Raw genomic sequence first — 25689 nt, 5'->3', positions numbered from 1 at the left:
TTGGGCGGCAGGAAGGGCCGCGGCCGCCATCTTGGTCGGCTGAGGGAGCGCCTCGCGGGGGACGGGACGAGAGGAGGAGGAGGAGGGAGCGGAGCGGGTTCGCAGCCCGGCCTCGCCAGCCTGCCCCCGACCCGGGTAAGGAGCAGCCGCTGAAGGAGCCGCGGTGGCTGCTCGGCCGTTGGGCAGCTTCGCTGAAGGGGTCGGGCCCTTCAGCTCCGCCTCTGCGGCCTGCCCGGCGCCCAGCACCGGGGTCTGCCCGCTGCCAGGCCGGGGCACGCCGAGAGAAACCGTGGTTTGGTCCCGGTAACGGAGCGGCCCCGGGTTGTAAAGGGGGCGTCCGCGGGGTTGTTTCGTGCTCAGGGGGACGTGGGGAGGAGCAGAGTTTTGTCTCCCGGCCCTTTATTTGCGGGTGTAATGTAAGCTTTCGGTTGGGCAACGGCAGAGCGTGGAGTGTGCTCGTGGTTCTGCCTAATAGCGTGTGAGCTGGCAGCTGGGGGTGTTGGCCGGCAAAAGGCCCCTTTAAAAAATGTTTACTTTTGGGGAAAACGCAGGTCTTTCTTCAGTATCGCTGGCCGATCTTGCGTAAACCTTCCCGGTCTTCCCATGGTTTCTGCCTGATTCTGAATGAAAGGCTTTTGCGAAGTGTACAGCAAGGTGTTGTGTTTGTATCGGTAACAAAGGAAGTTGGGGTCACTGTGGTTCATTGGCACGGCACTGCTGAAGTGAAAATGGCTTTCGCTTAAGTTTAGATCCGCGGCAAAAAAAAAAAAAAAAAAAAAAAAAAAAAAAACTGTAAATTTATACAAGTTACCATTTAGGCCCCCATTGTGTGAATGTTTGCATTAAGCATACTGTTTCATTGACCTATTCCTCCGTAAAACGAGTTATGTCAAAAGTGTGGAAACATCAAAGCTTTCGTAGTTTTGGGCTTGAGTCTTATTTTTAAAAGGTTCATTTGTAAATATTTGACGTTCTGTGAAACTTGGCAACAGTGGCCGCAGCGATCTAAAATATCAAAAACTGCAGAGAAGGCGTTGGGGCGGGGGGGGGGGAATAAAAGGGAAGAGCAGAAAGTTAGTGAGACCTACAGTAAATTTAAATCACCACCCAAACTATTGTTTTCTTACCATCGGGGCTGCTGGTAGTGTACTTCTAGGGGTTTCCCACAGAAATGAGAATAGTTGTTCAGTTAACTTTTCCACTTTGAGGCAAAATGTTGCAGAGTATTTTCACATTCAGCTTTTTGGGTGAACAGCACAGAGGAATAACTGCTGGGGAGAAAAAAAAAAAAGAAGTCTGATAGATGTATTTCTAGCCTCTTAACTTTTGTACCCTTAAGGAGTGTGTTAGTACATGGTTTGTGGCAAATGCATCTCTGTTTTGACTTGGAACTGCAATTTCACAAAACAGTTCGGGATGGCTGAGATAAGACCTAAGAATAGTGAGATTATTTTTTCTACTGGACGAATGGATGTGCTGAATCTGGCTGCAACGGCAGGATACTTGCTGAGGTTTAGGTTTTGAAGTAGAGTTGGGGGGGGAGGGTGGCAGAGTGAGAGAAACCTTTTTCATGAGGTTTAATAATCTCAAACTATAGGGGTATTCTGAAAGATCTGCCCTTTGAATTAGTGGGATGCTGGTTCCAGCAGTGTGATGATGTAGAAGTGTAGTGTATTGTAACTGGAGAACACGGAATGCAGTTCCTGTAAATGAGAGGTGTGTTTTGAGCAGGTACAGACCTGGCAGTGCAACCTCGGCCATAGGATGTTAGAATAAGAGGTAATGGGAGAAATAAAGACATGCAGGCAAATAAAAAGCGCTGTGTATGCATTTATCAGTCAAGTTGGACTAGTTCAATTTTGTCTTTTCAATAATTGATTTTGTAGACATAAGAAATTGAGGTGACTTGTCACTGAAGTTCATTAAAGCTGAAGGTGACACAAAGAAATTATTAAATTATAGAAAAATGCAGCTTAAGAAGGATATTATAAAGGCGGTTGAAGAAAGGAGAGGAAATAATGTGATGCTGAAAACAGGCATGGAGCTGTAAGGAGTTGCTAGTGGAGTTTGTAAAGGCTGATCCTGTGATCGATTTTTTTTTTTTCAGTGGCATCAGGTGTTATATGTGCTAATGAAAGTTGCTAGTGTAGTAAAACAGCACTGGTAGGTGTTCCTGCACTGAGGAAGTTTTAGACAGAATTGCATGGTGACAGGCTATGAGGTGAAAACAAAGAACCCCATGTGCGGGGTCAGGGACCTGGGAATTAGTGAGTGCTACAGTTCATGACACTTTTATTGATTTGGGAACAGGTAGATAAAAACAGGTGAATAACTTGACATCCAGAAGGCTTGTGGGTCACTGGTGTGATGTGTGAGGGAGACACAAGTGTCACAGGGTGAGTCAAGTCGCACCTTGCTAGTGAAGGTGAGGAGGAATGGATGTCACAGTGTTGTGAGGCTTCATGGGGAGTGTGCTGTCCCGTGGGACTTCCAAGGTCCAGCTCTGACTGCTGCAGGTGCACAAGGTCAGCTTACTCTTCTCAAAGACTTGTTTAGCTTAGCAAAACTGGAACTGTGTGGGAACAACAGAGAAAAGGAGAAACTGAAGTGGAAGGATAGCATAAGGACAAAAGAATTAAAATGACTGGCTGATTTTAAACTTTAATATGGGAAGTATCTGCTTATCAGGGGATGAGCGTGGTTCTGAAATAACTTTATAACAGGAATAGGTGACAGCAGATTAAGACTTGACCTGTGAACTGGTGTGTGTATGCATAATGTTATAAATGAAGTCTCAACTCAATCTGAATTTAGTAATATTTATAAAAGGCAACTAAACAGCACTGAGTGTACAGGGAGTCTATGCTCTACCAACATGTGCACACGAACATCAAATTTCTAAATATACAGAACATTGCTTTTACATACTAAACCCGAGTACACCTATACATATGTACAATCAGAAAAGGTATCAAATAATCCTTTAAGTTCCATGACTTAACAGTCTCCATTTTCCATTCCTTTTGAACAATATGTCTCGCTTTAAGTTGTCAAGCAACTCAGCCTTTGGGCCTTACGTATCCATTCTTACTAAATGGAAGAAAAGCATATCCATCTCCTTTTCAAGGCCAATGAGGCCTGGGTCAAAAGGCACGTCCAGGTCACCAGGGGGCGTAACAGCAAAAGCCTTCGATGGCTGTAGCAGCAGAGGGGCCAATGGCGTAGCAGTCAGATCAGTAAAGGAGCCTGCAGCTCCCTCACTGTCTGGCAAACCAAATGTTTCTGACTGTGGTCCCATATGGTTCTTTAAGGCCTCAAAGATTGCTCGCCAGGTGCCAAGCAATCCCACTGCAATCATGTCGTTTTTAGTTGCAGAGTCCCACACCTTGACCTCAATTTGGTCCCATATTTCAGGATCATAAACTAACTGATTGTTAATAAGGATAAGCTGTAAGGTTACCAGGACAGTCTTTGTTTCGAAGTGTTACATATGGAGTGGTAATTCGTGTTGAGAAGATGGTTGATATTAATAAAGAAGGGGGAGATGTGGCAGTGTGGCCATGGGGGTCGGCAAGCCCCGTGGTTGATGATAACATCAGACTCTTAACGATGAGGCCATCAGGAATGTAAAAGAGCTTAGAGGGAACAAAGAAGGGTGATTCAGGAGACTCCATGCAGTCTCGGGTTGCTTGTTCTCCAGCCATTAAGGCACGGAAGTTTTTGGGTGTTTGCTGTTGCTGTTATTTGCAAAGTTGTTTGACCAATGACAAGTTGTTTTGAAAAGAACTGCTGTGGGGTGAAGGGTATAAGAGGGGAGCCTGCCCTCAAGATTAAAAAAAAAAGGCAACACGATGAAGTTATGTCATCAATAAAGAAGTAGAAAGAAGGAATGAAAAGGAGCAGACTAGCAGAATGGAGACCAGGATGGGAACAGGCATACTGATTGCCTCATGAAGATGGGTTCGGCCAAACTCAGCAAACTGCTCAGAGAGGCTCGTACTGAAAGTCACTGGAAATGGGTGCACCGGAGCTGGGAACAAGCTCAAGCCAAGAGAAGCTGACCCGTGCACACAACTGCCCCTTGCTGGTAAGCAGTTGCGCATGGAGTCTCCTGAATCACCCTTCTTTGTTCCCTCTAAGCTCTTTTACATTCCTGATGGCCTCATCGTTAAGAGTCTGATGTTATCATCAACCACGGGGCTTGCCGACCCCCATGGCCACACTGCCACATCTCCCCTTTCTTTATTAATATCAACCATCTTCTTGACACCAATTACCACTCCATATATAACAATAACATGGCCTAGTAGGGTAGTAGATGTGGATTTCATGGGCTAGAGTGGAGGAATTCTCATCTCCTGAAATTTCTTTTAAAAGGTGGTTGCTTTAAATGAACTGTGGTCAGATTAAAACTTGCCACAGCTGAGTATTGTATCTGTTGTCTGCAATGTTGTTGTCAGCTGTTGTTTCATAAAGCTTTCTGAATGTGTTGACAGGCAGTACTAAGGCCATGAGAGGTTGCTTTTCAGAGTGTATACACTTCTAACATGCAGAAGGATTTTAAAACTTCATATTTTTGAATTGATGGTTAAGAGAAAGTTTCATGGGTAGCATCTGCCCAGTTTTCTTGTTGTTTCTTTGGGAGGCTTAGTAACCAGATCCTCAGGAAGGAAAATGAAATACTATCAGTATTGTATTAGTGTCACTCTACATGTTTGGTTACTTTGTGTTATAAAATTGGTAATTTTTAATACTTCTGCAAAAAGAAAAATGATAAAAAAATAAAACCATGCCATTCCTGGGCACATATGTAGGCAGAGGAACACGAGGACAATAACAGCACATTGAAGCAAATTCAAAGTTAATTAAAATAAAGCTCTTAAAAGCACAATTGGGCAGGGTCAGGATTTGGTATCAGTTGGTCTTGTGCGAGCACGTACAGTTTTTTGCCTCATGTTTTTGAAGCTCTTCGAACAGGTTTGAAGGGCCTGGTTCACAAGCAGTCAATCTCAAAAATTAGCAATTCGATTTTGCTGTATAAGCCTGTTAAGAACCATCAGCTACCCATTTGCTTTTAAGGGTTCTTATGGAGTTGCTTTTGCAGCCAAGGACATATCCTTGTGCCTGCATGAGCACTCTGCCACTCCAAAACACTCTTTAGTTCCTTTAACATTCATCCCAGTCTTGAATTATGCCAGAAAATGTATTTCTCCTTTTATGCCCCTGCAACAGCGTACTCCCTATGAATAAATGATCAGGCAAAAACCCTGGAAGAAGGAAAGGGATTATCTGAAAAGAAAGAAGGAAAATGTCAAGAAAATAAGAGCAACCAACGGGGTCTGCTTTGTGCACTGGCCCAAGTAAAGTCCAGGTATTACTGTACAGCACATCTCTTGATGGAATTTGGAAGTGGCAGAGACTCCTGTTGTGACATAGGAAGCTGGTGCTTGGATGAACAGAAGCATTACCTGCTAACAATAGTTCAGATTAAAGCGCTTTAAATGATCTATTGCCACAGTGTTGACTATCAGACTAGATTTCATTAATGGCTGAAGAGAAACAGACAACCTCTGTCAGAAGTCAGTTATGTTTGGTTCTCCTTTGCTACAAAAGTTTCTAAGTACCATCCACATGCAGTGTGCTCTTCTCACTAGGCTTGCAGATGACTATTCACAGTTTCTGTGGTGTAACAGTTTTCAGCCTCTATTCTTTGATTTAATTGCTGATGGAACAGATGTTTTGAAACCCATTTCCATGTGTGAGCTCCCTTCACAGGGAATATTTTGGCTTGTATTGGCACTTCTTTGGAAGACAAGTTATTAGTGATGTCTGCTTTTTTTTTTTTTTTTTTTTTTTTTTTAAGTCAAAACAAACAAAAAAACCCTTAACGCTGATATAATCGGCCTTGTGATCCTGACATCTCAATTTTGGGAGGAAACTTGCTTCCTCTTAGATATCTCAGCCATTTGTTTTATGTTCGCATTATCCCTTTAAATCCTGGAAAGCAGTGGAAAGTTATTCCTTCTGAGTTGCCTGGATAGTATGTTCCACATTTAACAGGAAATCTTCACTATATTTTCAGGCTTACAGTTAACAATATGTTTGAAATCATGTGAAGCCCATGCTATGTATTTTAATGATTGTAAACATTAGTGAATGATCGTGCCAAACTCCACGAATCAAAGCACATTCTTTTGAAACTCTTGGAAGGTTTTAACAAAGTAATGCAAGTGGTTTTGTTCATCATGTGCTTGTCTTCCCTTGCTCATACTCTTCATGTTTCTGGGTCACCTACAGGCCTGCTGCCACCAGGGCAGTGGAAGGTTGTGTTAGCAATTCCGCATACCAAAATGCTGTGCTGCAAAGTTAGGTGTCTGTGTATACACAAATACTGTGAGGCCTTTGAAAATGTGGGAAGGACTGAATTGTCTGGTAGCCTTTGGGACAGCGTGAAGCTTTTTAAAAACCTCTGGGGAAAAATACTTTTATTCATCAAGGAGATTTTCACTTTTTTTTTTCTTCTTTTGCTTCCTAGGAAAGCTTGCTCATTTCCAGCATTGTGCAGTGCTGCTCTTAGCTCTACACGTTTTCAGCACCATAAAAATGTTATTTTAATTTTTAATTTGCAGTTCTGTTATGACTTACACCTGTCTACTGAAGTCCTAACAGTAGTGTTAATGCTTGATATCTACTGTATTAGTTCAAACTGAACATGGCCTTTGTTTACATTGCCTTTGTTTTCTTTAAATCTTGTGTAGTGTGTCCATTCTGGGTTATGGCCAGAATCAGTGGCCAGCCTGTTGTTAGACCAACGGGTTTAAGAACTGTTTGGACAACAGAACAGATTCTGTATTTAATGCAGCAGAAATTTCAAAGCTTTGATCTTGTGTGTTGAACAGTACATGTGAGTGGGTGCAAGTATGGAGCATGGTAACACTACAAAGGTTATTTTTCCCTTTGCTTTGTTATCCATCAATATCCATTTATTACTTAACAACAACAAATTGTTGGCATTTACTTCTGGGGATTTTTCATTTGTTATCCATGTATGTAGACATTGACTTCACTTCCATTGAGCCAACGATGTACTTTTTGTGAAGCTTACCCTATAAATATCTGCCACTCGTGGCCTTGAAACCTATTTACCATTGCAAGTTAATTGTAATGGTTTAGAAACTGGCTTCATGAGAATCTTTCTCTGGCTATCATGTTTACCAAGGCTTTGTGTTTCCCTGTGATCCCTATTTGCTTGCAAATTGTGTTGGCATGCACTTGGGAAACATGTTTTTTATGGTTAGGAATTAATGCTCCCCGCCTTGGTTCTGCCTAGATTAAATTGCCCTGCTCATTGCAGCGGTGTGCTTCTGGCAGTGTTTCTGTGGGCACAGAGGAGGAGGCAAAAACTGCAATGCACTTGTTGCATCTCTCCTGTTCTGTCTCATTTCTTTTTCCCTGGTTATGGATGTTACTGGAGAAAAAGCTGCACGTGGGCAATCTTCTACCTCTTTAAATTACACATCTCCAACTTGTAGTTGAACTGAATCGCGTGCTTACCTCGTGCATGGCATTGGCTTTTTTAGATTGTAAGACAGCATGGTGTCCTGCTTCCCTGGGGCTTTCTGTGTTGGCATCATTACCAGCAGTAAGAGGGTAGTCAGGTAGCTACTAGCCAAAGGAAGTTTGGCTTGGTAGTGGAGGAGGAAGAAGGAAGTGAAATCTTCAGGAAGTTTGGGACAATGCAGTCAGTTTTCTCGTAAGTTTAATCAACGCTTGGATAAAATATATGGAGTGTTACAAAGAGGATTCTGAAACAGAGCAGTCTGCTTGGAAGTGAGGAGAGTTGTACTTTCTCTTTAATAAAACATGGAGCCGTCCAAAAAGTTTACAGCTATGTATTTTAAAATGCTTAATGGTTTACTGAAACCGTGCTGAATATTTAATGGTATAGCATAGTAGTAGCTACTGGAAAAGCTAGAGCAGACAGAAATGGAAGTGGTAGAAGACCGCTGTGGGAGGGAAAAGAGAGGTGTGTATGTTTACATTATGACAGCTTAGTATCATCAACTTTGCTTAATATACTTAAAGGGTTTTTGCCTCGTGGGATGGTAAACAATTTAAAGTTATGTAAATGGTTTTAATCTGTAAAAGGAGCATTGGTTGGTCACTGATCTTCCTGCTTCATATTTCGTAATAAATGTATATATAACGTGCCCACCACCTCTAAGTGTTGGCTTCTTTAAATATCTTATACCAATAGTTTGATCTAAACGATTGAGAAGCAGATATAAGGAGTGTGTTTACAAGGATGTTACCCATCAATAATTCTCTAAATATATATGTATGTTTGCCTTTCTGTTTACAGGTTTGCACTTTGTTATAGACATCTGGGACCATGTTCTATGCCCACTTCGTCCTCAGCAAGCGTGGGCCACTGGCCAAAATATGGCTGGCCGCCCACTGGGATAAAAAGCTAACCAAAGCCCACGTTTTTGAATGTAACCTGGAGAGCAGCGTGGAGAGTATCATTTCACCAAAGGTATCTGTTTTACACTGATGTAATGTTATCTTGTACTGAAAAGAAATTGTGTATGCCTCAGTAGTTACTACTTGGGTCGCTTGGTGCTGATGTTTTAAAGGGTGAAAAGGTCTGTTCAGGCTGTTTGATTCAAGAAAGTATTTTGCTGTCAATTTTCTAATAACAGTATCACGCAATTTATAATAAAAAAAAAAAATGGTTTGCTTTATTTAAATAGAGGACTTGTATCTTGATGTATCACGCATCATTTAGAAGCAAATGTTTGGAAGAGAAAAAGCCTGGGCTTTCCTACAAAGTAACTTCTAAAGTCGTTACGATGATGATGGGCTTTCAGAGGTGATGTTGTTACTGGAAGCTGTAGAAATAATACTTAAAATTGTTTATGTTTGTGACTTAGGTAAAAGCGGGTTTCTTCTTAGCCACAGCAAAAAGAACCAAAGAATCACAGTAGCTTGTAATGTTACTGATGGTGTGAATATAGTTTTCCATGCAATAGAAATACCATGTTGTAGTGTAAAAGCCTTGCTTTTGAAGCTTTTAGTTTGCTTGGTTTTATAGAAAGCAAACAGGGACAAAAAGAATATAAAACTTGTACATGGTTATTGTGAAACAAGGGGAAAATTTGAGGAACTTAGTGGAGGAAAAAAAACACACATTATGACCACCACTTATAAAACTGAAGCTTCTTATTCAAGAGCTAGTGGACTGATTTCATTGTAAACTTTGTCATTTAGCAGATGTTTGAATATTGTATAAGAAAAGCCACTATGTTAAAAAGAAATGACTTATTTTTATCTTTTATTTGGTTGAAACCAATACAGCGTTTCAATAGTGTTGCTATGGATTTTGGAAGAACTGCTGTTTGTAAGCAAAGTATGTATAATACAATCATAGATATGCTTACTGTTCCAGAACTGGGTGATTTCCTTCAGTGTCAGCTCTGGAAGGATTTAGAGAGAAGATAATGTTCATGGACTCACTAATGAGCTGCAGGGTACTTGTAGAGAAAGGAGGAACTGCTAGGCACTCTTTCATGTATTTAATTCTCTGTAAGATGTTCGTCAGTTACCTGAAATACGACACATCATGCGTCATTTTGAATTCTCAAAGCTTAAGGTTAGACCCTGTATGGTTTAATCTTTGTAGGAGCTAATTATTCCATATATTCTTCAACATAAGTCTCATGCTCTTTTTGGAATAAAATATTTGAGTCCTTCCCTGGAAATTGTTTTTATTGGTTTTCTGTTCCCACAGTTAGTGAAGTACTCAATTACATAGCAAAGCAGTGAGGCTAAAGAGGAGGGGAATGGAAGCTTATTTTAATGTGACAGTGCCTGTTTATGAATACCCTGTATCTTCTGCTGTTCTTTTATGCTTTCCTTAACAGAGGGATGGATGATAGAGAGGTAGCAAGATACTGGTTTTAACTAGACTTTTTGCTTAACCAAATCATAATTTCTGGCTGTCCTTTTTTATTCTTTGTTATTTTAATTGAATTAAAAAATGTGTCAGGAAAGGATGTGGTAAAATGAATTTTGTCTTGTCATCTTTTTTTTTCCTAGTAGACATAGCAGTGTTTATAAAATTCCTTGAGTGAAATTCCTATTAATTTACTAATGTTTTTCCATCTCCTACGCAAGTTATCCATAAAGTATCATCTAAAACTGCAGAGTTTGCATTCTTTCTTTGTTTAGAGTTTTCTACTGTTTTTTATACATGTTTTGGATATTTGATGTTACTGCAAAACTCATATGAAGCTGACTGAAACTTGATGGGAGGAAAAAAGTAAGGCTTCATCTAACTCACTGGTTGTACACTGTGCTTTTAGGTGAAGATGGCACTTCGAACCTCAGGACATCTCTTACTAGGCGTTGTTAGGATCTACCACAGGAAAGCAAAATATCTTCTTGCAGACTGTAATGAGGCCTTCATTAAGATTAAGATGGCTTTTCGTCCAGGTACCTGTCTTAAGTTCTATAACAACATGTATTAAGCAGATACAGAATTCTACTGTCTTGTCTTTACAAATTTATGCAGTTCTTCTATTTAGGGTAATTACAGTAGAAGCTATTTTCGTTAGTGTGAACTTCAGGCTGGCTATGTGACTGAGTTGTGTGCTGAAAAATCTCTTGATTAAATTCTGAACCAAAGCTTTTCACATTAGGGCTGATTCAGTAAAATGATCTCAAATATGACTTTCTGTTGTTGGTATATGGTGCTAAATGGGAATATACTGTATGGCTTTTACCTTCTGTCACAAGTCTGAAAAATGCCAGTTGTATTTGCATGTATTGAATAGAAGGGAGCTTTTTTTTCCGTAGGGAGAAAGATTGTCTTGCTGTGAGGTACAAAAGAAAATGGAAATAGGCTGTATGTTTTTCTGACTCTTCAGCATTTTAGTTTTTGGAAGAAGTGTGAACTGCAGCGGAACAAAGGTATTTTCACTTTTGTAGGTGCAATACATAGCTTTTCCCCCTATTGTTAAGTTCTTACAATAAAGATGGAGGGGAGCTGTATTAATACTGAAAATGACAGTCTGTCCAACAAGGAATTTCTTGGGTTATACACACAGTTGATAGTTTTTAGTTGATAGATCCTTATCCTGGGAAACATTTTCTGCAGATGGATCGTAGCTGTTGCTTTGACACTGCAGGATACTCACAGCTGCTTAATCACCTCTTTAGTTTTGTGTGAGTGTAATAGATTGTAGAGCTGAACTTCAGGAAGCCTCTTATAAAAGGCGGCTTTTTAAAGCCAATGCACCAATAAATTTGAGAATAATTAATGCATATAATGTTTTTATCTTCGTTTCCCAATCTGGGTATAACGTTCTTATTTTTGTTTCTTGATCTTCACATTGTGATCAAGGTTTTAAACTTCCTAGTTTTCAGCTTTTTAAACTGTTTAGTTTTCAGCAGTAGATTTCTGAAAGCTCCCAATTTTTGGTGATGTCAAAAATTCATATACTTTCACAAGGTAATTTTTTTCCCAGTTTTCCTGCTCCCACCAGAGTGCTTGCAGAAGGTGAAGGACCTTAAAATGAGACTTAGAAAAAGCAGCATGCTGGCCTGAAGCAAGTTGAGGCACTTGTAAACTGAGAACAGATACTACATTTGTGGCTTGGGCACTGTCTTGTTTATGTCTGCTCTGAGGATCGTTTACATATTTTGTTTTAAGCAGCTAGCAGGTAAAAAGACTGGATAGCTTTGAAAGGAGGACTAAGCTTCTTCATTCCTAGCCAAGGACCAACATGAGTAAAATGCAGACTTGTGCTTGTTCGTGGTCTCTCTGGGCAGTGGTTCTTTGATTATCCATTGCAGAGGAAAGCACAGCAGGCAGTGCTTCTGAAGTATCAGTACCTCAGAACGGCCTGTGTTGTGTGGGTCAGGAGGCAGAACATAAAGCTCAGATCTCCTGCAAGTTACAGCAGGAACTGAACTTGCATTTCCTGTGTACTTTCGAGTGTCCTGACCTTTAAGCTTTTGAATAAAACAGGTACCTGGCACTGTTTTTGTGTGATAGCTAATCTGATAGTCCTACTCTGAGGATGCCCATTGAATAACAGATTAAGTGTTTCAGGAGGATTTAAATATATATGTATATGTATGTGGTTTAGATAATCGAGGTATTTTAAATGCTGAAGTGGAAGATTTGGATGTGTGGCCCAAGTACAGTCAGTACTGTGCTGGGACTTGAGGGCTTGGTTGAGCTGGCTAAATGAGCAGAAGCTGTGTAGTGATTGTGTTGCTGGTGCTGTACCCAAACCAAAATATAGGACTAACTAGCTCATCTGGAGCATCTTGATAAAATTATTTCCTAGCAGGTACCTGCACTGCTGGATGCCTGTACAGTGATGTGATGACATAAAATGCCTGTAGTAGCCACATGGCTCAGCATTGTGCCACACAAACATTATTTAGTGAGTGAAGGCTTGTGGTTCTTGCAGGGTTATACGATGCTGTACAGTGGCTTAAGAGGTAGGTATTTTGATTTTAGGCTGAATTCCCGATACTGACATTATCTAAGGTTTCTTCATAGATATCTAGCATCAGGTCAACACAACAATTTAAAGACAACAAGTTTATGCAGATAGAGTAATGCTGAAGGTACAGCTTCAGTGGAAGCACAGGGAAAAATGCTATCCTTTAGGAATGGGAACTCATGTCTGAGTGTTCTTCTCTGCAGGGGTTGTCGATTTGCCTGAGGAAAACAGAGAGGCTGCTTACAATGCTATTACCTTACCTGAGGAATTTCATGATTTTGATCAACCACTTCCTGACCTGGAGTAAGTTGATGATTTTTTTTTCTTTTTTTATGCAAATGCTGTTTGGTTTTATGTGAGAAGGATCTGGTTTTAAACAGCAGCGTCATTGCCACGTTACATAAAGAGAAAAGGGCAGCAGATAACTTCTGAGGCTTTTAAATACACCAAGCAAGTATGCAGTCATCTTTGTAGGGATTTTAAGTTCATAGTAGCCTGTGATGTTAACCAAAGTTAAAACTGTTATTATCATAACTTTTGGAAAAACTCTGGTTTCTTTATTTTGTGTTTTTCTTCTTTAACTGACATTACATTTACTTCCTCAAATTAGACAAGATTAGTTTTACGGAAATGTCCTAGTCAAGCTCATGTAGTGGCATTTTCTTAAAACTTCCTAACGCTGAGTTGCCTGTAAACATGCTGATGATATGCAGCTTTAATGGTTCTTAACTTGTAAGAAGTTGATGTTACCATTTTGGGGATTATTCATAAGGAAATCTGTGGGATCCAGTTTGCTTTAATCAGTGCTCTGTTTAGTTTATACTTGTTTGGATTATGTACTAATTTTTAACTGCAAAAAAAAAAAATGCTTTTCTAAGATAACACACTGCTAAGAAATTAACTTGGTACTAGTTATGCTTTTAGATAAATTGTATTAATAGCTTTTGGAGTTGAAAGAGGGGAGAGGCTGTTCTTACCAAATTGGCCTTTAAGTTAGTGACCCAGCATAACAAGGAGTAAGAGAGGTTATTGATATGTTTTCTAGAAGCTAACGCAATTTGAATTTTAGATTTTAACCTTTAATAGTCTTACTGTTACAAGTAGTGCTTACTATTCAGTGTTCACCGTCAACTTTTTCATTAACTTACTATATATATAGTGTACTATTTAGGAATTAATGTCACATTTATCTAAGGCTTTATCTGTTACTTCTTCTTATGGAGATTTTAATAATTGCCTTCTGTTTGTTTAAGTGATATTGATGTGGCCCAGCAGTTCAGTTTGAACCAGAGTAGAGTGGAAGAAATTACCATGAGAGAAGAAGTAGGCAACATCAGTATCCTCCAGGATAATGACTTCGGTAAAATCTTGTGTTATGTTGTTACTAAGTTAATTTTGATAACTGTGAAGCTGTAATCTTGTGCTTCTGGAATGGAATTCCCATTATTAAGTACTAAAAACAAATTCAGTCAAATGTGGTGTGTTTCCATATATTTAATTCTTATATTGTTGAGTTTTTCCAGGAAGTCTGTCTTCTAGTATTCAGCAAGCTTCTAGCTGCCCATATAAAGCCGAAGAACATTCAGTCAGGTGAATTAGTGAAATACGGTATCAATATTACTTCTTAAAATATGGTATGAATAATCAGCTGCCACTTCAGTTTTAGGCATATTTTCAGTACTGTTACGAGATTTCTAAAGTTGGAGCAGTTAGTGATGATTGGTTTACTGCTGCTTCCAGTATCTGTTCAAGGACAGTGTTCTAAGATCTGAATCAAAGCCTGAAAGCAGTTGTTTGAATATCCAAAGATAAATAATTTCCAAAGTATAATATCTATAATTTAGAAATCTTACTGGAAATGTAATCTAGGTATTGATTAGGTTGTTGATTTTGTTATTGGTCCAGTCTCTGCACATGCAGCCCAACCTTGAGGCATAAAATGTAACTTTTTTAGAGTAGTCTGTGGTTATAGGATCTTGCTAAAATCAGTTTCAAGTAGGTTATAATAAAAATGATTTAAGGAGCAGAGATAGTTATTTTTTGTAATTGGACAGTATATTTGCTGTAGTATTGCTGGGCATTATTTCTTCTGTTTTGTCATTAACTCTGCAATCAATAACTATGAAAAGATTTGTTTCAATAGAGGTATTTGTAATTCATGAAAAATTGCAAGATTAAAACAATAAAGAAGTTTGGTCTTGCAATCGGGTCTTTCTTGATTGATGAGCTAGGTCTCTCACATACTGGTTCATTTGCATTTATAGAGATGAAATCATATTCTTCCAGGTGACTTTGGGATGGATGATCGTGAGATGATGAGAGAAGGTAGTGCATTTGAGGATGACATGCTAGTGAGCACCAGTGCTTCCAATCTCCTGCTGGAACCTGAACAGAGCACCAGTCACCTTAATGAGAAAGCTAATCACCTGGAATATGAAGACCAATACAAAGATGATAATTTTGGAGAAGGAAATGATGGTGGAATATTGGGTATGTTTGAGAAATTAACTTTTTTCCTCTCCTACGTTATGCCTTAATAATTAGTTCTTGGGGAGGAGATGGGAAGGGGCTGTTTCCTTTGTAGCTGAGACACCTCTCTAGGTTGTGCATTCAGGAGTGGAATTCTGTTTTTTTGAGTGCTACAGCAGCATTGATGTGTACCATATTAAGTGCTGCTTATTTTTAAATGAAGTAAAACTAAATCATCCAGAGCTTTTCCTTTGTGTACATAACGTTCTTTAGAGAAAAATCAATGTGCAATTCTGCTGCTTGTTTGACCCCTCGTGGGGTTTCATTAATACATTGCGACTTTTATTGAATGTTTCTTTTTGAAGTACTAAGAAACCTAGCAAGATGCAAACATGTGGCAAATGTTATTGTAATAAAGGTTATGTGTATGCTCAAAACTTGAGCTGAAATGCATCTTGGAAAAATTTGCCTGATGGCTTTCATGTCAGCATTGAAAGTATAGGCTTCACTAACTTTTGCACAGTCTTTATCTATCTTGTCATAAATTTCTGTACTTCATAAACTTGCTTGTACAGATTTCATGAATTTGTAGATGCAAAATTAATGTTTTCATATTATCTTTTCAGATGATAAACTTCTCAGTAATAATGATGGTGGCATTTTTGATGATCCACCTGCACTCTCAGAAAGTGGAGTAATGATGCCAGAGCAACCTCCCCATGATGATATGGATGATGATGACAATGTCTCAAGTGAGTGTGATCTAGGACTAGGTCTAGAATTACTTGTTTTTAATTAATTTGATTAAGAATCTAATTACTTTGGAGCACATTGAACTGAAAAGTATGAAATGTGGTTGTCTACTTTAAGGTGTGGAGGAGGGGATGGGAATGGTAGCAGAGTTTGTTCGTTCCGATGTACAGTGCATGATACTTGTTCTTATTGGCAGTGGGTGGACCAGATAGCCCAGATTCAGTAGACCCAGTAGAGCCATTACCAACTATGACTGATCAGACAACGCTCGTTCCCAATGAAGAGGAAGCTTTTGCTCTGGAGCCTATTGACATTACTGGTGAGTAAACTGGGAATATTTTACTTGGGTCAAAAGAGGCTACCTTAGATTGATGGATGGAGATGAATGTCTAGTGCTTCTACTGACTGCTTCAGCTGAGAGAAAAACCAAGAACTTGGCTGCTGAATTCCTTTTATTCTAATGTGGCCTTCCAGTGCTTTCCAAAAGGGTAACTAGCTTCTATAGTCTTGGGCAGTACTGGTTTGTAGGTTTTGCAGCTAAAATGAATAGCAGCATGGTTCTGTAGCTTTTAAGCAAAGTGTGTGTTAAAATACAATGAATTGGAGTAGACCTCCTCATGTCTTCAATTCTAATGCAGTGCCTGTAGTGCAGCAGCGATCTCAGTGTAGTATTTTTGGTGGCCAAGTGTGCCTGTTCACACTGTGAATGTTGCCTGTAGAATGAGTGTTACTTCTTAGTAATTCATGACTTCTGTGAAGTGCTGAATCCAGCAGGTAAGTCTTTGTATTGAAGTTGTAAATAAAGATGAGGAATTTCACTAATGCAAGGCACTGTATTCTAACTTGTACTGTATTTGGCTCAATAGAAACAGTTCCCTGCTTTATTTAAAAAGAAAAAGATCTAGAAAAAAATGTAGTTTGTCCTGTATTTTCAGACTCAACTCCAGGCTCTGATTTACTGCTTGGCCAGTTAGAAAGCCCTAACACTGCCCTCTGGTGGCAAGCTAGCAACAGAGGTCCTAGCTGATCAGGTGGGACCAGCAAAGACAGCGTTTGCCAGAGCTTCAGGGTCTGCTGCAGAGGGCCAGGCTGTTAACAGTTTACAGTAAAGTCATTCTAGAGCAGGATGAGAGGCACAGGTAAGATAACAACCCATGTTAACATTACTGAGGTTAAGATAGGGCTTAAGGGAAAAAAAATTGATGTGGTACTTTGACTTTTTGGCCAGAGGGACCTTACATCTCAGGTTTGCTCATGAAGAACATCAGCCTAATGAGCAAGCCATGAGGGAGGGAGGCATACACAGCTGAGGATATTGATGATGCTTAGGGAGATTCAGTTGGACTGTGAGTGTACACAGAAGAATTTGTAGGCTGTGGGACAGCATTCATAGTGTTTGGCCTTTGATAGTGCTTGAAGGCTTTCATTCCTTCCATTGTTAACATGGCCTTATTCTGGAGGCTGATTTGTGCATGGGCAAGGAAGACCTATAGAGACCCCATAAGATTCCTACTACAGTGTGATATCTGGTTGAGCTAACCTTCATTAATTTCTAAAAATCTCAACAGTCAAGGAAACCAAAGCAAAGAGGAAGAGAAAGCTGATTGTGGACAGTGTGAAAGAACTGGACAGCAAGACCATTCGAGCGCAATTAAGTGACTACTCTGATATTGTTACTACTTTGGACTTGGCACCTCCTACAAAGAAACTGATGATGTGGAAAGAAACTGGAGGAGTTGAAAAGCTTTTCTCTCTGCCTGCACAGCCTTTGTGGAATAACAGGCTACTGAAGGTAATGTCTTTGTACAGGTTTATTTCTAAATGGGCTTCGTTCAGATTTGTGCCTCAGATAGTAAACATCACTATTTGAATAGCAATATAGTGATAGGAGTATTCATAAGTACTGGTGTTTAGTGTTGTTTTTAATTATTTTAATTAAATATTTATCAGTTATGGAAATGAATGAACATTTGATCTTTTTTTTTAATGTTGCTCTTGGAGAGGAGCTTAAAAATGGGAAGGGAAGATGACCTATGATTATTTGATCTGTATTACGAGGACACTGAGCTACAATAGTGAATAATATAACCTTTTCCATTATAGCTCTTTACTCGCTGTCTGACACCCCTGGTACCAGAAGACTTAAGAAAGAGGAGGAAAGGTGGCGAAGCTGACAACCTTGATGAGTTCCTTAAAGACTTTGAAAACCCAGAGGTTCCCAGAGAGGAGCAACAACAGCAGCAGCAACAACAGCAGCGAGAAGTCATTGGTTTGTTTCTTGTCCAGGATGCTCTGCTTTCCCTCAGAGCTTTTGTTTTCCTCTGTGCTTTATATTAAGTCACCAAAGATAATGAAGCAAAGGACTTTGTTTGCTTAGCTTTCTATACAGTCCCTGACTTAAAATAGCTTTTTGTCTAGAAACAGAAGACCAGAAATTTGTTTTGATCCAGTGGATTAAATAGGTATTGTATTGGTTTGTATGCACATCTGCACCGTAAGTCACTGCAGAAACTATGCAAACTGTTAGAGTGCTTCATTCTAAATAACAGATTGGACTTTGAAATGTAATTTCAAACTTTGCTGACATATCTAAAACTGGTTTTATTATGGAATATAGATGAACCTATTCTGGAAGAACCAAGTCGTTTGCAAGAATCAATGATGGAAGGCAGCAGAACCAACCTAGATGAATCTGTCATGCCACCACCACCACCTCAGACTGGTGTTAAACGCAAACTGCAGCAAGTGGAACCAGAACCAGTGATACCTGTGAGTAAGATTTTTCTTATATACTCTAGAAGTGGGAGGTGTCTTTGAGCAGGAAGTGATGTATATTTGAGGTAGTCTTTGTCGTGCTGAGATAAGCTGGAATAGCAGATTCTTTTTATGTGGGTAGTCTGTATGGTGTTTTTCTTAAATGATTAAGCGTTTCCCTGAAGTCAAGTAGGATAGGGATGTGTCATTGTTCCATCCAAAAGAAGTCATCAAGGAGAAAATTATATAAAGATCTCTTGTTGTGGCAAGTGTATATGAACAGCTTTCACTATCAGAAAGGATAGTGCAAGCTGTGTAAGTGGACCGCTGGGACTGCCCTTCAGAAAAGAAGGGTTTAAGGGTTCAAACAAAAACTCTGAAAGGCTTTTTTTGATGGGTTATTGGTGGACGCGGAAACTATTTCATATCTTCCCCTTCTGTAAAAGATGTGATACAGTGTGAAATGAAACCATATTTGTCAAGGGGGAGAGGAACAATGGTAAATGAAGGTGTATTCTTTCTGAATACTAATCTGGTGAGAAAGAACAGTCCTGGATTGTGCAGTCTTTCTCATATTTGTACAATTTTTTTATCCAATGTGGTGTTTCATGAGTAATGGGTTCCTGTTGAATGAAACTACTAAATGCTGAATTGCCTTACAAAAAGGGAGACGCTGGATGAAATTTGCACCAGTTGCTTGTACTTTGTGCTGACGTAAACAATGTGTGTTGGGAAATCTTGGATTGTGCCAGCCAGATGGAGCTGTAAAAATACCTGCAGTATGATGCTCAAATTAAAGTTATTTTGACCTAATTTGGGGTATGCATATACCCCAGTTTCTGGTGCAGAAATAACTTTACAGGCAAACATTTAACTGTGTATAGTTGGGGGGGGGGGGTGGAGGGAAGGGAGAATACTGTATATTTTTCATTAGAAAGGACTATATAAACCTTTTAAAACCATTTTTCTGGATTTTCCTGTTGATAAAAATATCTTTGAAAATCTAGCATCAGAATCACTCAATATATTCAGAAACTTCTCAAAGTGCCTACTAACATATATATCCTTCCTGCTTATATTGCAAAGGAAGGTATTTTGACACTCTGGATATGTCATGTTCCAGTAAGTGTGTTCATGTAGCACTGCATCTGGTTATGTGGGGTTTTAAAGCTGCACGTGCCGATCCAAGAAATAAGATTGGTAGCTTGGGTGATTAACTAAAAGGTGTTGCTGGAAAGTCTTTTCCCTCGTAAAGTAGTAATACCATAATTCTGGTTTGAGTAGAACCTAGAGGATTACAGGTACGGGGGGAGCAAAACAAAAAAGTAGCATCAGTATTCTATGGTAAAAGCATCAATAAGCTGATGGTCTGTGCTCACCTGTACTGTGTATTCTTAAAGCATCCACCATCACAACAGTTGGAAATACCACCTGTAGAAATGCCTCCAGAGGAGCCCCAAAACATCTGCCAGCTAATACCAGAGCTGGAACTTCTGCCAGAAAAAGAGAAGGAGAAGGAAAAGGAGAAGGAGGAGGAAGAAGAAGAGGAGGTAAGATCTGAGCTCTTTAAAAGCAAGCTATGCAGAAAGGGTTTGTGTGTTCTCTGGCACTGTTTTGACTTTGAATTTAGTAGATTCATAAGAACTAAATCTTTACTCCTTACTTGGGAAGTGATAAACTTTGGAAATAGAGATTTTTAAAGTTGCTGCATCACCACTTCACAAGTCACATATGCATTCACCTTAAAACTAGAGGGTGCTTCATTTCTCAGGTATAGTTTGATTAAACTACCCTTTATAGTTTTGATGCCTTACACAAGAAGTTTTGAACTCCTGTGTTTTCATCTTACTTAACTAGTTCATTCCACCTTTACAATTTATTTTTTTCCAATATCTAATTAAGTTGTTTCTTAGCCACTTAGCCACAATATTTAGTATTTTGTGGATATCAAAACAAACTTTATTTACATTTTTATTTACACCGAAAATACACAATAGTAAATTAGCTTTTTAAGAAGTGATTTACACGGTGAAATGAGAGCTGTGTTTATTGTTTACAAAATAAAAGCATTGATATTATGCTCAATGCTAACAGTCCTAGAGTAGACTGATATTTTCAGCCATCGTGACTGAACAACTTTGTTTTACTACTTGACAGCATAACATTCTGAGGTATAACCATAGTGGCATGCAACCTTTACTAAGATCCATTAGCTTGTGTGTGTCTTCCTCTGCACCCCATTTCCTACCTCTCCTAGCTGTATCCTGTGAATCAGGTTGTCTAAACCTGGCTAAATCATGTCTGTCATGATGAAAAAACTGCAGTGATATTTAGAAATATCTAGATATCTCTTTTGTAACTCAGTGGATGAGATCTTCTGGTGTTTTTGTAAATGTGAGTTTTGGCTGCTTGCAGGAAGAAGATGGCACAGGGGGTGATCAGGATCAAGAAGAACGGAGATGGAATAAGAGGACTCAACAAATGCTTCATGGGCTTCAGGTACACATAATTTACTTTCTGTTAAGGTAGCTTTTGAGTGTGCCCACTGATGCTTTCAACCAGAGTTAAAAGTTTAAGAGCTTTATTGTCAGGAGATGTTAGACTTAAAATAAGTGTTTTCTTAGGGAAGGAAAAAATAGTTTAATTGAATAAATCATAATATAATTGCCACTCTTTTCCAAGGAATATTTGAAGCAAAACTTTTCACTTAGGAAGTATTTTCCAGACACACTTTGTGGGCAAGTAAGATTCCCAGAAATGCAAACTCTAAAATAATGGAGTTTGGTTGTGTTCTTGTAATGAAACCATCGGGCCACTGACTTTGCATTCTATAAGACTAGGCAAAACATCACTGAGGTCTGGGGATAAAACTATTTCACAGGATGTTTGCTCCTGGATAGGCTGGTTTGAAAACTTCTCTGTGCTATGATAAGCTGAATCTGCAACAACTGTGGGAATATGTCCTTGGCATTTTTTTCTGATAAGAAATTTGAAAACCTGTAGTATATCCTTAAACTTAAGTGCAAACTTGCCTCTACTTACATATAGAGGTCTATAGTCTCTTCAGTCTGGTTTGTGGTTTCTACCCCATTCTCCCCCTTAATTGTTTTGGCAAATCTTGAGAAGGGTCAATCCCATGTCTCTAAGATCAAGCAAAAGCTTTAAAATTGTGGAACACTAATATGTTAAATTGAAGGCTAATGTGAATGAAGTCAGTCCGTTCTTTTGCATGTCTTCAAGAGTTCTGCCAGTGTTAAGGTTGTTTTAAAGTGTTCATGTGGGTTAACCCCAGTAGGCACCACACAGTCACTCCCTCCTTCCTCTCAGTAGGATGGGGGACAATATTGAAAACTTAAAAGTGAGAAAACTCGTGGGTTGATGTAAAAACAGTGTAATAAATGGAGCATAACTGTGCACACTGGCACTGCAGAATAAGGAATTCATTCACTACTTCCCATCAGCCAGCAGATGTTTAGCCGTTTTCCAGGAAAGTAACACTAACTCTGAAGACATGTCCTATGCCCCCTCCCATTCCTATTATCCCCCAGCTTTTATTGCTGAGCACAACATCATATGGTATGGAATATCCCTTGGAGCAAGTGGGGTCAGCTGTTTTGTCTGGGTCCCTTCCCAGCTTCTTTTTCATTGCTCAGCCTACTCACTGGTGCGACAGCACAAGAAACAGAGATGGCCTTGGTGCTGTGCAAGCACTGCTCAGCAACAGCTAAAACATTGGTGTGTTATCAACAGGGTTTGGATCACAAATTCAAAGCATGACACCAGATGAGCTGCTAAGAAGAAAATTAATTCTGCCCAGCTAAAACCAGTGTGATTGTCACTTAGAAATTATTTTTAAATTGTACAGATGTTTAGTTGGTAATGTTGCCTGATGTGTTCTTTTTCTGTTTCATCATGGATTTTCTGAAAAGAGCTTCAGAATTCTCTTTGGGCCATGTCTATCTTTTTGATTCTTTCTTCCATGTGCCCAAAAAGGGTCAGACTTGGATAACAGAAACATTAAATCTGTAATGAGATTCAAAGTTAAGATCTGTTTAATATAAAGTAATTTGGTTTGGCCAGCCTAATATCTTTTCATCTCGTAGATATTCCAGAGCAGACGGTTCTGTTTTAAATTGAAGACGTCAGTAGTTGCTCTAGCCAGCAAACAGATGTATTTTCCTGATTTTTTTTTTTTTTTTTTTAATATTCTGGCCAAGACTGAAAAAACATAAGCAACTTTTGGGTACTTAGTTTCAGACAAACAAGATTTTTAGAAATAAACAGGCTTTCACCTTGGGAAAATTATGCCTCGTTAAAGAACCTGAGCTCTTGATTTTTTAAATAAATAATGATTATTTTTGGAGTTTCTGGAATATGTAACTTAACTTGGACAAACCTCAGGATCAATTTTTTCATACATTCCTGGGAAACCTACTTCGTTCCATTTAGATAAGACCCATGCAGAATTTTTATGGGCGTGTTATAATGTCCCCATCCAGTGTTGAGTCCTTCCCAGTCTTTCACAGTGTCTTGGGGGTGACAGACTTGCCAGTTGATGTTCATGTGTGCATGTAACTTTTTAACTTGTGGTATTGATGTTTGTGTTTTTCAGAGAGCTCTTGCTAAGACTGGAGCAGAATCTATCAGTTTGCTTGAGCTGTGCAGGAATACGAATAGAAAACAAGCAGCTGCAAAATTCTACAGTTTCCTGGTACTTAAAAAACAGCAAGCTATAGAGCTGACACAGGAGGAGCCTTACAGTGACATCATCGCAACACCTGGTCCCAGATTTCACATTATTTGAATGGTTAGATACAGCAGACCTAGTGTTTGTTTCACTAGCGCGTATGTGTATTGCCCCATCTGTAGGGCCCACAAGACCATTGCAGAAAAACTTAGATTTTATTGTCTGTATAAAGTCCTTGGTTTTCTTTTTGGGTTACTTTGGTTTTTGTATTTTAAATCTACCACTTAAAATTTTAGTGAAACTGCTGGGGTGGGTGGCTTGAGTTCCAGCTGCAGGAACCAGACAGCTCAAGGACCCAGGTGAAGATTGTTCTAACAGCGCAGAGCAGATGTGTGCAATATTGGTGCATGTAATGTTGAGTATCAATGAAAATGTCTTACTATAATTTGACTAGTTGATTCAATGGTGATATTTTTAACCTGTACAAGTAAACCTGAATGGCCAACCTATTGTCTGATTGAAAACTTTGCCAAACTCGTCCAAAATGTTCAGTCTGCTTCTCATAGTAGTGTTTTTTCCCCTTCCCTAGATCTTTGTGCATACCGTGGGTCTCTTACAGCTGCCAATATGAAAGGTAGTGCCTGATATGTCAGCTTGCTTTGTCACTGCATTTTTGCAGTCAGATTTTTGTAGCCCTTGATGCTAAGGGGAAACGGGTGTCTGTGGAAAGCACTTCCTGTGAGTGATACTATTACATACATGAAAGGACAGAACATGTGTTAAGCATTTTAGATGAAACATTCCTTTTCACTTATCACCTCATTATGGTCCACTACTGATAATGGCTAATTACTGTTAATAAGTATCGAATAAAAACTCTACTCATTTCATTTAAACCTTTTAAGATATCAAAATGCTTTAGGTTTGTTAGACCTGTATATAAACTCCAGACTTTTTAAAACAGACTTCTAGATTGTAAATTATCTGATTTTTATTAAGCAGGCATATGAAGATAAGAATAAAGAAGTTGAACAGATTGCCTTTGTAAAGATGCTAAATTCAGATACCACCTGTACTGAAAGGGCAACAAACTTGAATATACAGTATGAACGGGCACAGTTCCACTTAATTGTGTAGCGTATTAATGACTCTTTGGATATATTTATGGTTTTAGTATCAATTTTTCCAATAATGCACACTCCTGTGTTGAAAACATTTTATCAGTTTTTGCAAAAACAAGTCCCATTTGATTTTAACTATCAAGAATGAAGCTTTACTGTTAGACCAGGTAGTACCAGAAATTATGTGAATATGTTGATTATGGAAACCTGTCTTAACTTTTTTTTAGGGCAAAATTATTCACACTGAAGGTTCTGGTTTTAATGTTGGCACTTTTGTGATATAATTTTGGGACTGAAATTTCAGTGTATACTCAAGTGTAAAATTATGTGAATGTTTAAAAAAAAAATCTGAGATGACATGATGACCATGTTTTAATAACCCTTGAAAAAGTTAATTGTATAAAGTTACTGCAGCTTTATTTTCAACATGATGTGCCTGTAAAACCATGATTTTCCCCTTTGTAAAAAGAGACATTGTAGATAACTTGAATGTTTAATTATAGAAAAGGTCATTAGTTTCTTGTTACACATTTTTAGTCTGTTTTTGTTGCTTTTCAAGGTTAATATTCTTGAAAATAGTTGATGCTGTTATGTATAACTTTTCTAATAAAAGTTGTGTTATAAGCTGTTATGTATTAGCTCCGTATCTTCTTTGAACACCTTTTATTTATGTAATAGGGACCTAGTATTTACAGGTTGCTTATTTGAGTATTAAAAGTGGAAGTGTAATGATTTAGCTGTTTGAGAGATTTAAAGCCTGACTGTGTAAATAGATTTCTTGCCATTAGGAAGGAAGATTTACTTTAGCGGCCGTACTGTGGTTTTGTTGAAGCATTCTATGCTAGGAATGTCTGTGTGGAAAATTAGAGGAGACTGTCTATAAAGTGATTCATCTCCATGCCAGTCCCTTCTGAATGCCAGAACATATCCAGCTTTAATTCTTTTAGCTCTGCTGTTTTCTTGCTTCTAGAATTGCCTCTTTGGATATGCCAGTGTTTTCTGCTCCTCATAGATCCAGACACTTGGATCCAAGTGTGTAGAAGCAGTGGGTATCCTATGGAGTCACTTAAGTTACCTGCAGAGTTCGTACAGAGCCCAGTGTAATGAATTCTGTTTGACACATGCTGTCTTTGGAAATTGAAGAACCAGCCTGGATCCAATAACTTAATCTGGGCTCCACACAGAAGTGACTGTGCTGCTCTGGAGTTTGAGCTACCTGTGGAAACAGCTCAGCTGTTTTTGTTTGTGCTGCAAGACTTTGAGGCTGGCCTGTGCTGAGCTAGGTTGTGTGTGTGTGCACGTGTGTGCAGCTCATCTGCACTGGACAGTGAGGAGTTGGTTTTTCATTTCTTTCGTTAAAGCTCTCTGTAAGGAAAGAAGTATGGGA

The 25689-nt window shown here is 39.0% G+C and overlaps 1 protein-coding gene across 1 annotated transcript; it reads left to right on the top strand.

The window, feature by feature from the left end:
• Positions 1 to 24933, top strand: RAD21 (RAD21 cohesin complex component). Its single transcript, XM_084507837.1, has 14 exons — positions 1 to 135; positions 8363 to 8536; positions 10365 to 10494; positions 12722 to 12821; positions 13772 to 13878; positions 14805 to 15008; positions 15614 to 15739; positions 15937 to 16059; positions 17309 to 17532; positions 17844 to 18009; positions 18358 to 18509; positions 19895 to 20044; positions 20910 to 20993; positions 23107 to 24933. The coding sequence occupies exons 2-14, from the start codon at positions 8393 to 8395 to the stop codon at positions 23296 to 23298; spliced, it is 1902 nt and encodes a 633-aa protein (XP_084363963.1). The 5' UTR covers positions 1 to 135; positions 8363 to 8392; the 3' UTR covers positions 23299 to 24933.
• Positions 24934 to 25689: the final 756 nt, after the last annotated feature.

Source organism: Aythya ferina (genome assembly GCF_964211825.1).
Source record: "Aythya ferina genome assembly, chromosome: 2".
NCBI classification, from domain to species: domain Eukaryota; kingdom Metazoa; phylum Chordata; class Aves; order Anseriformes; family Anatidae; genus Aythya; species Aythya ferina.
Note: the sequence above shows the minus strand (reverse complement) of the source record. Positions and strands in the feature narration are given on the sequence as shown.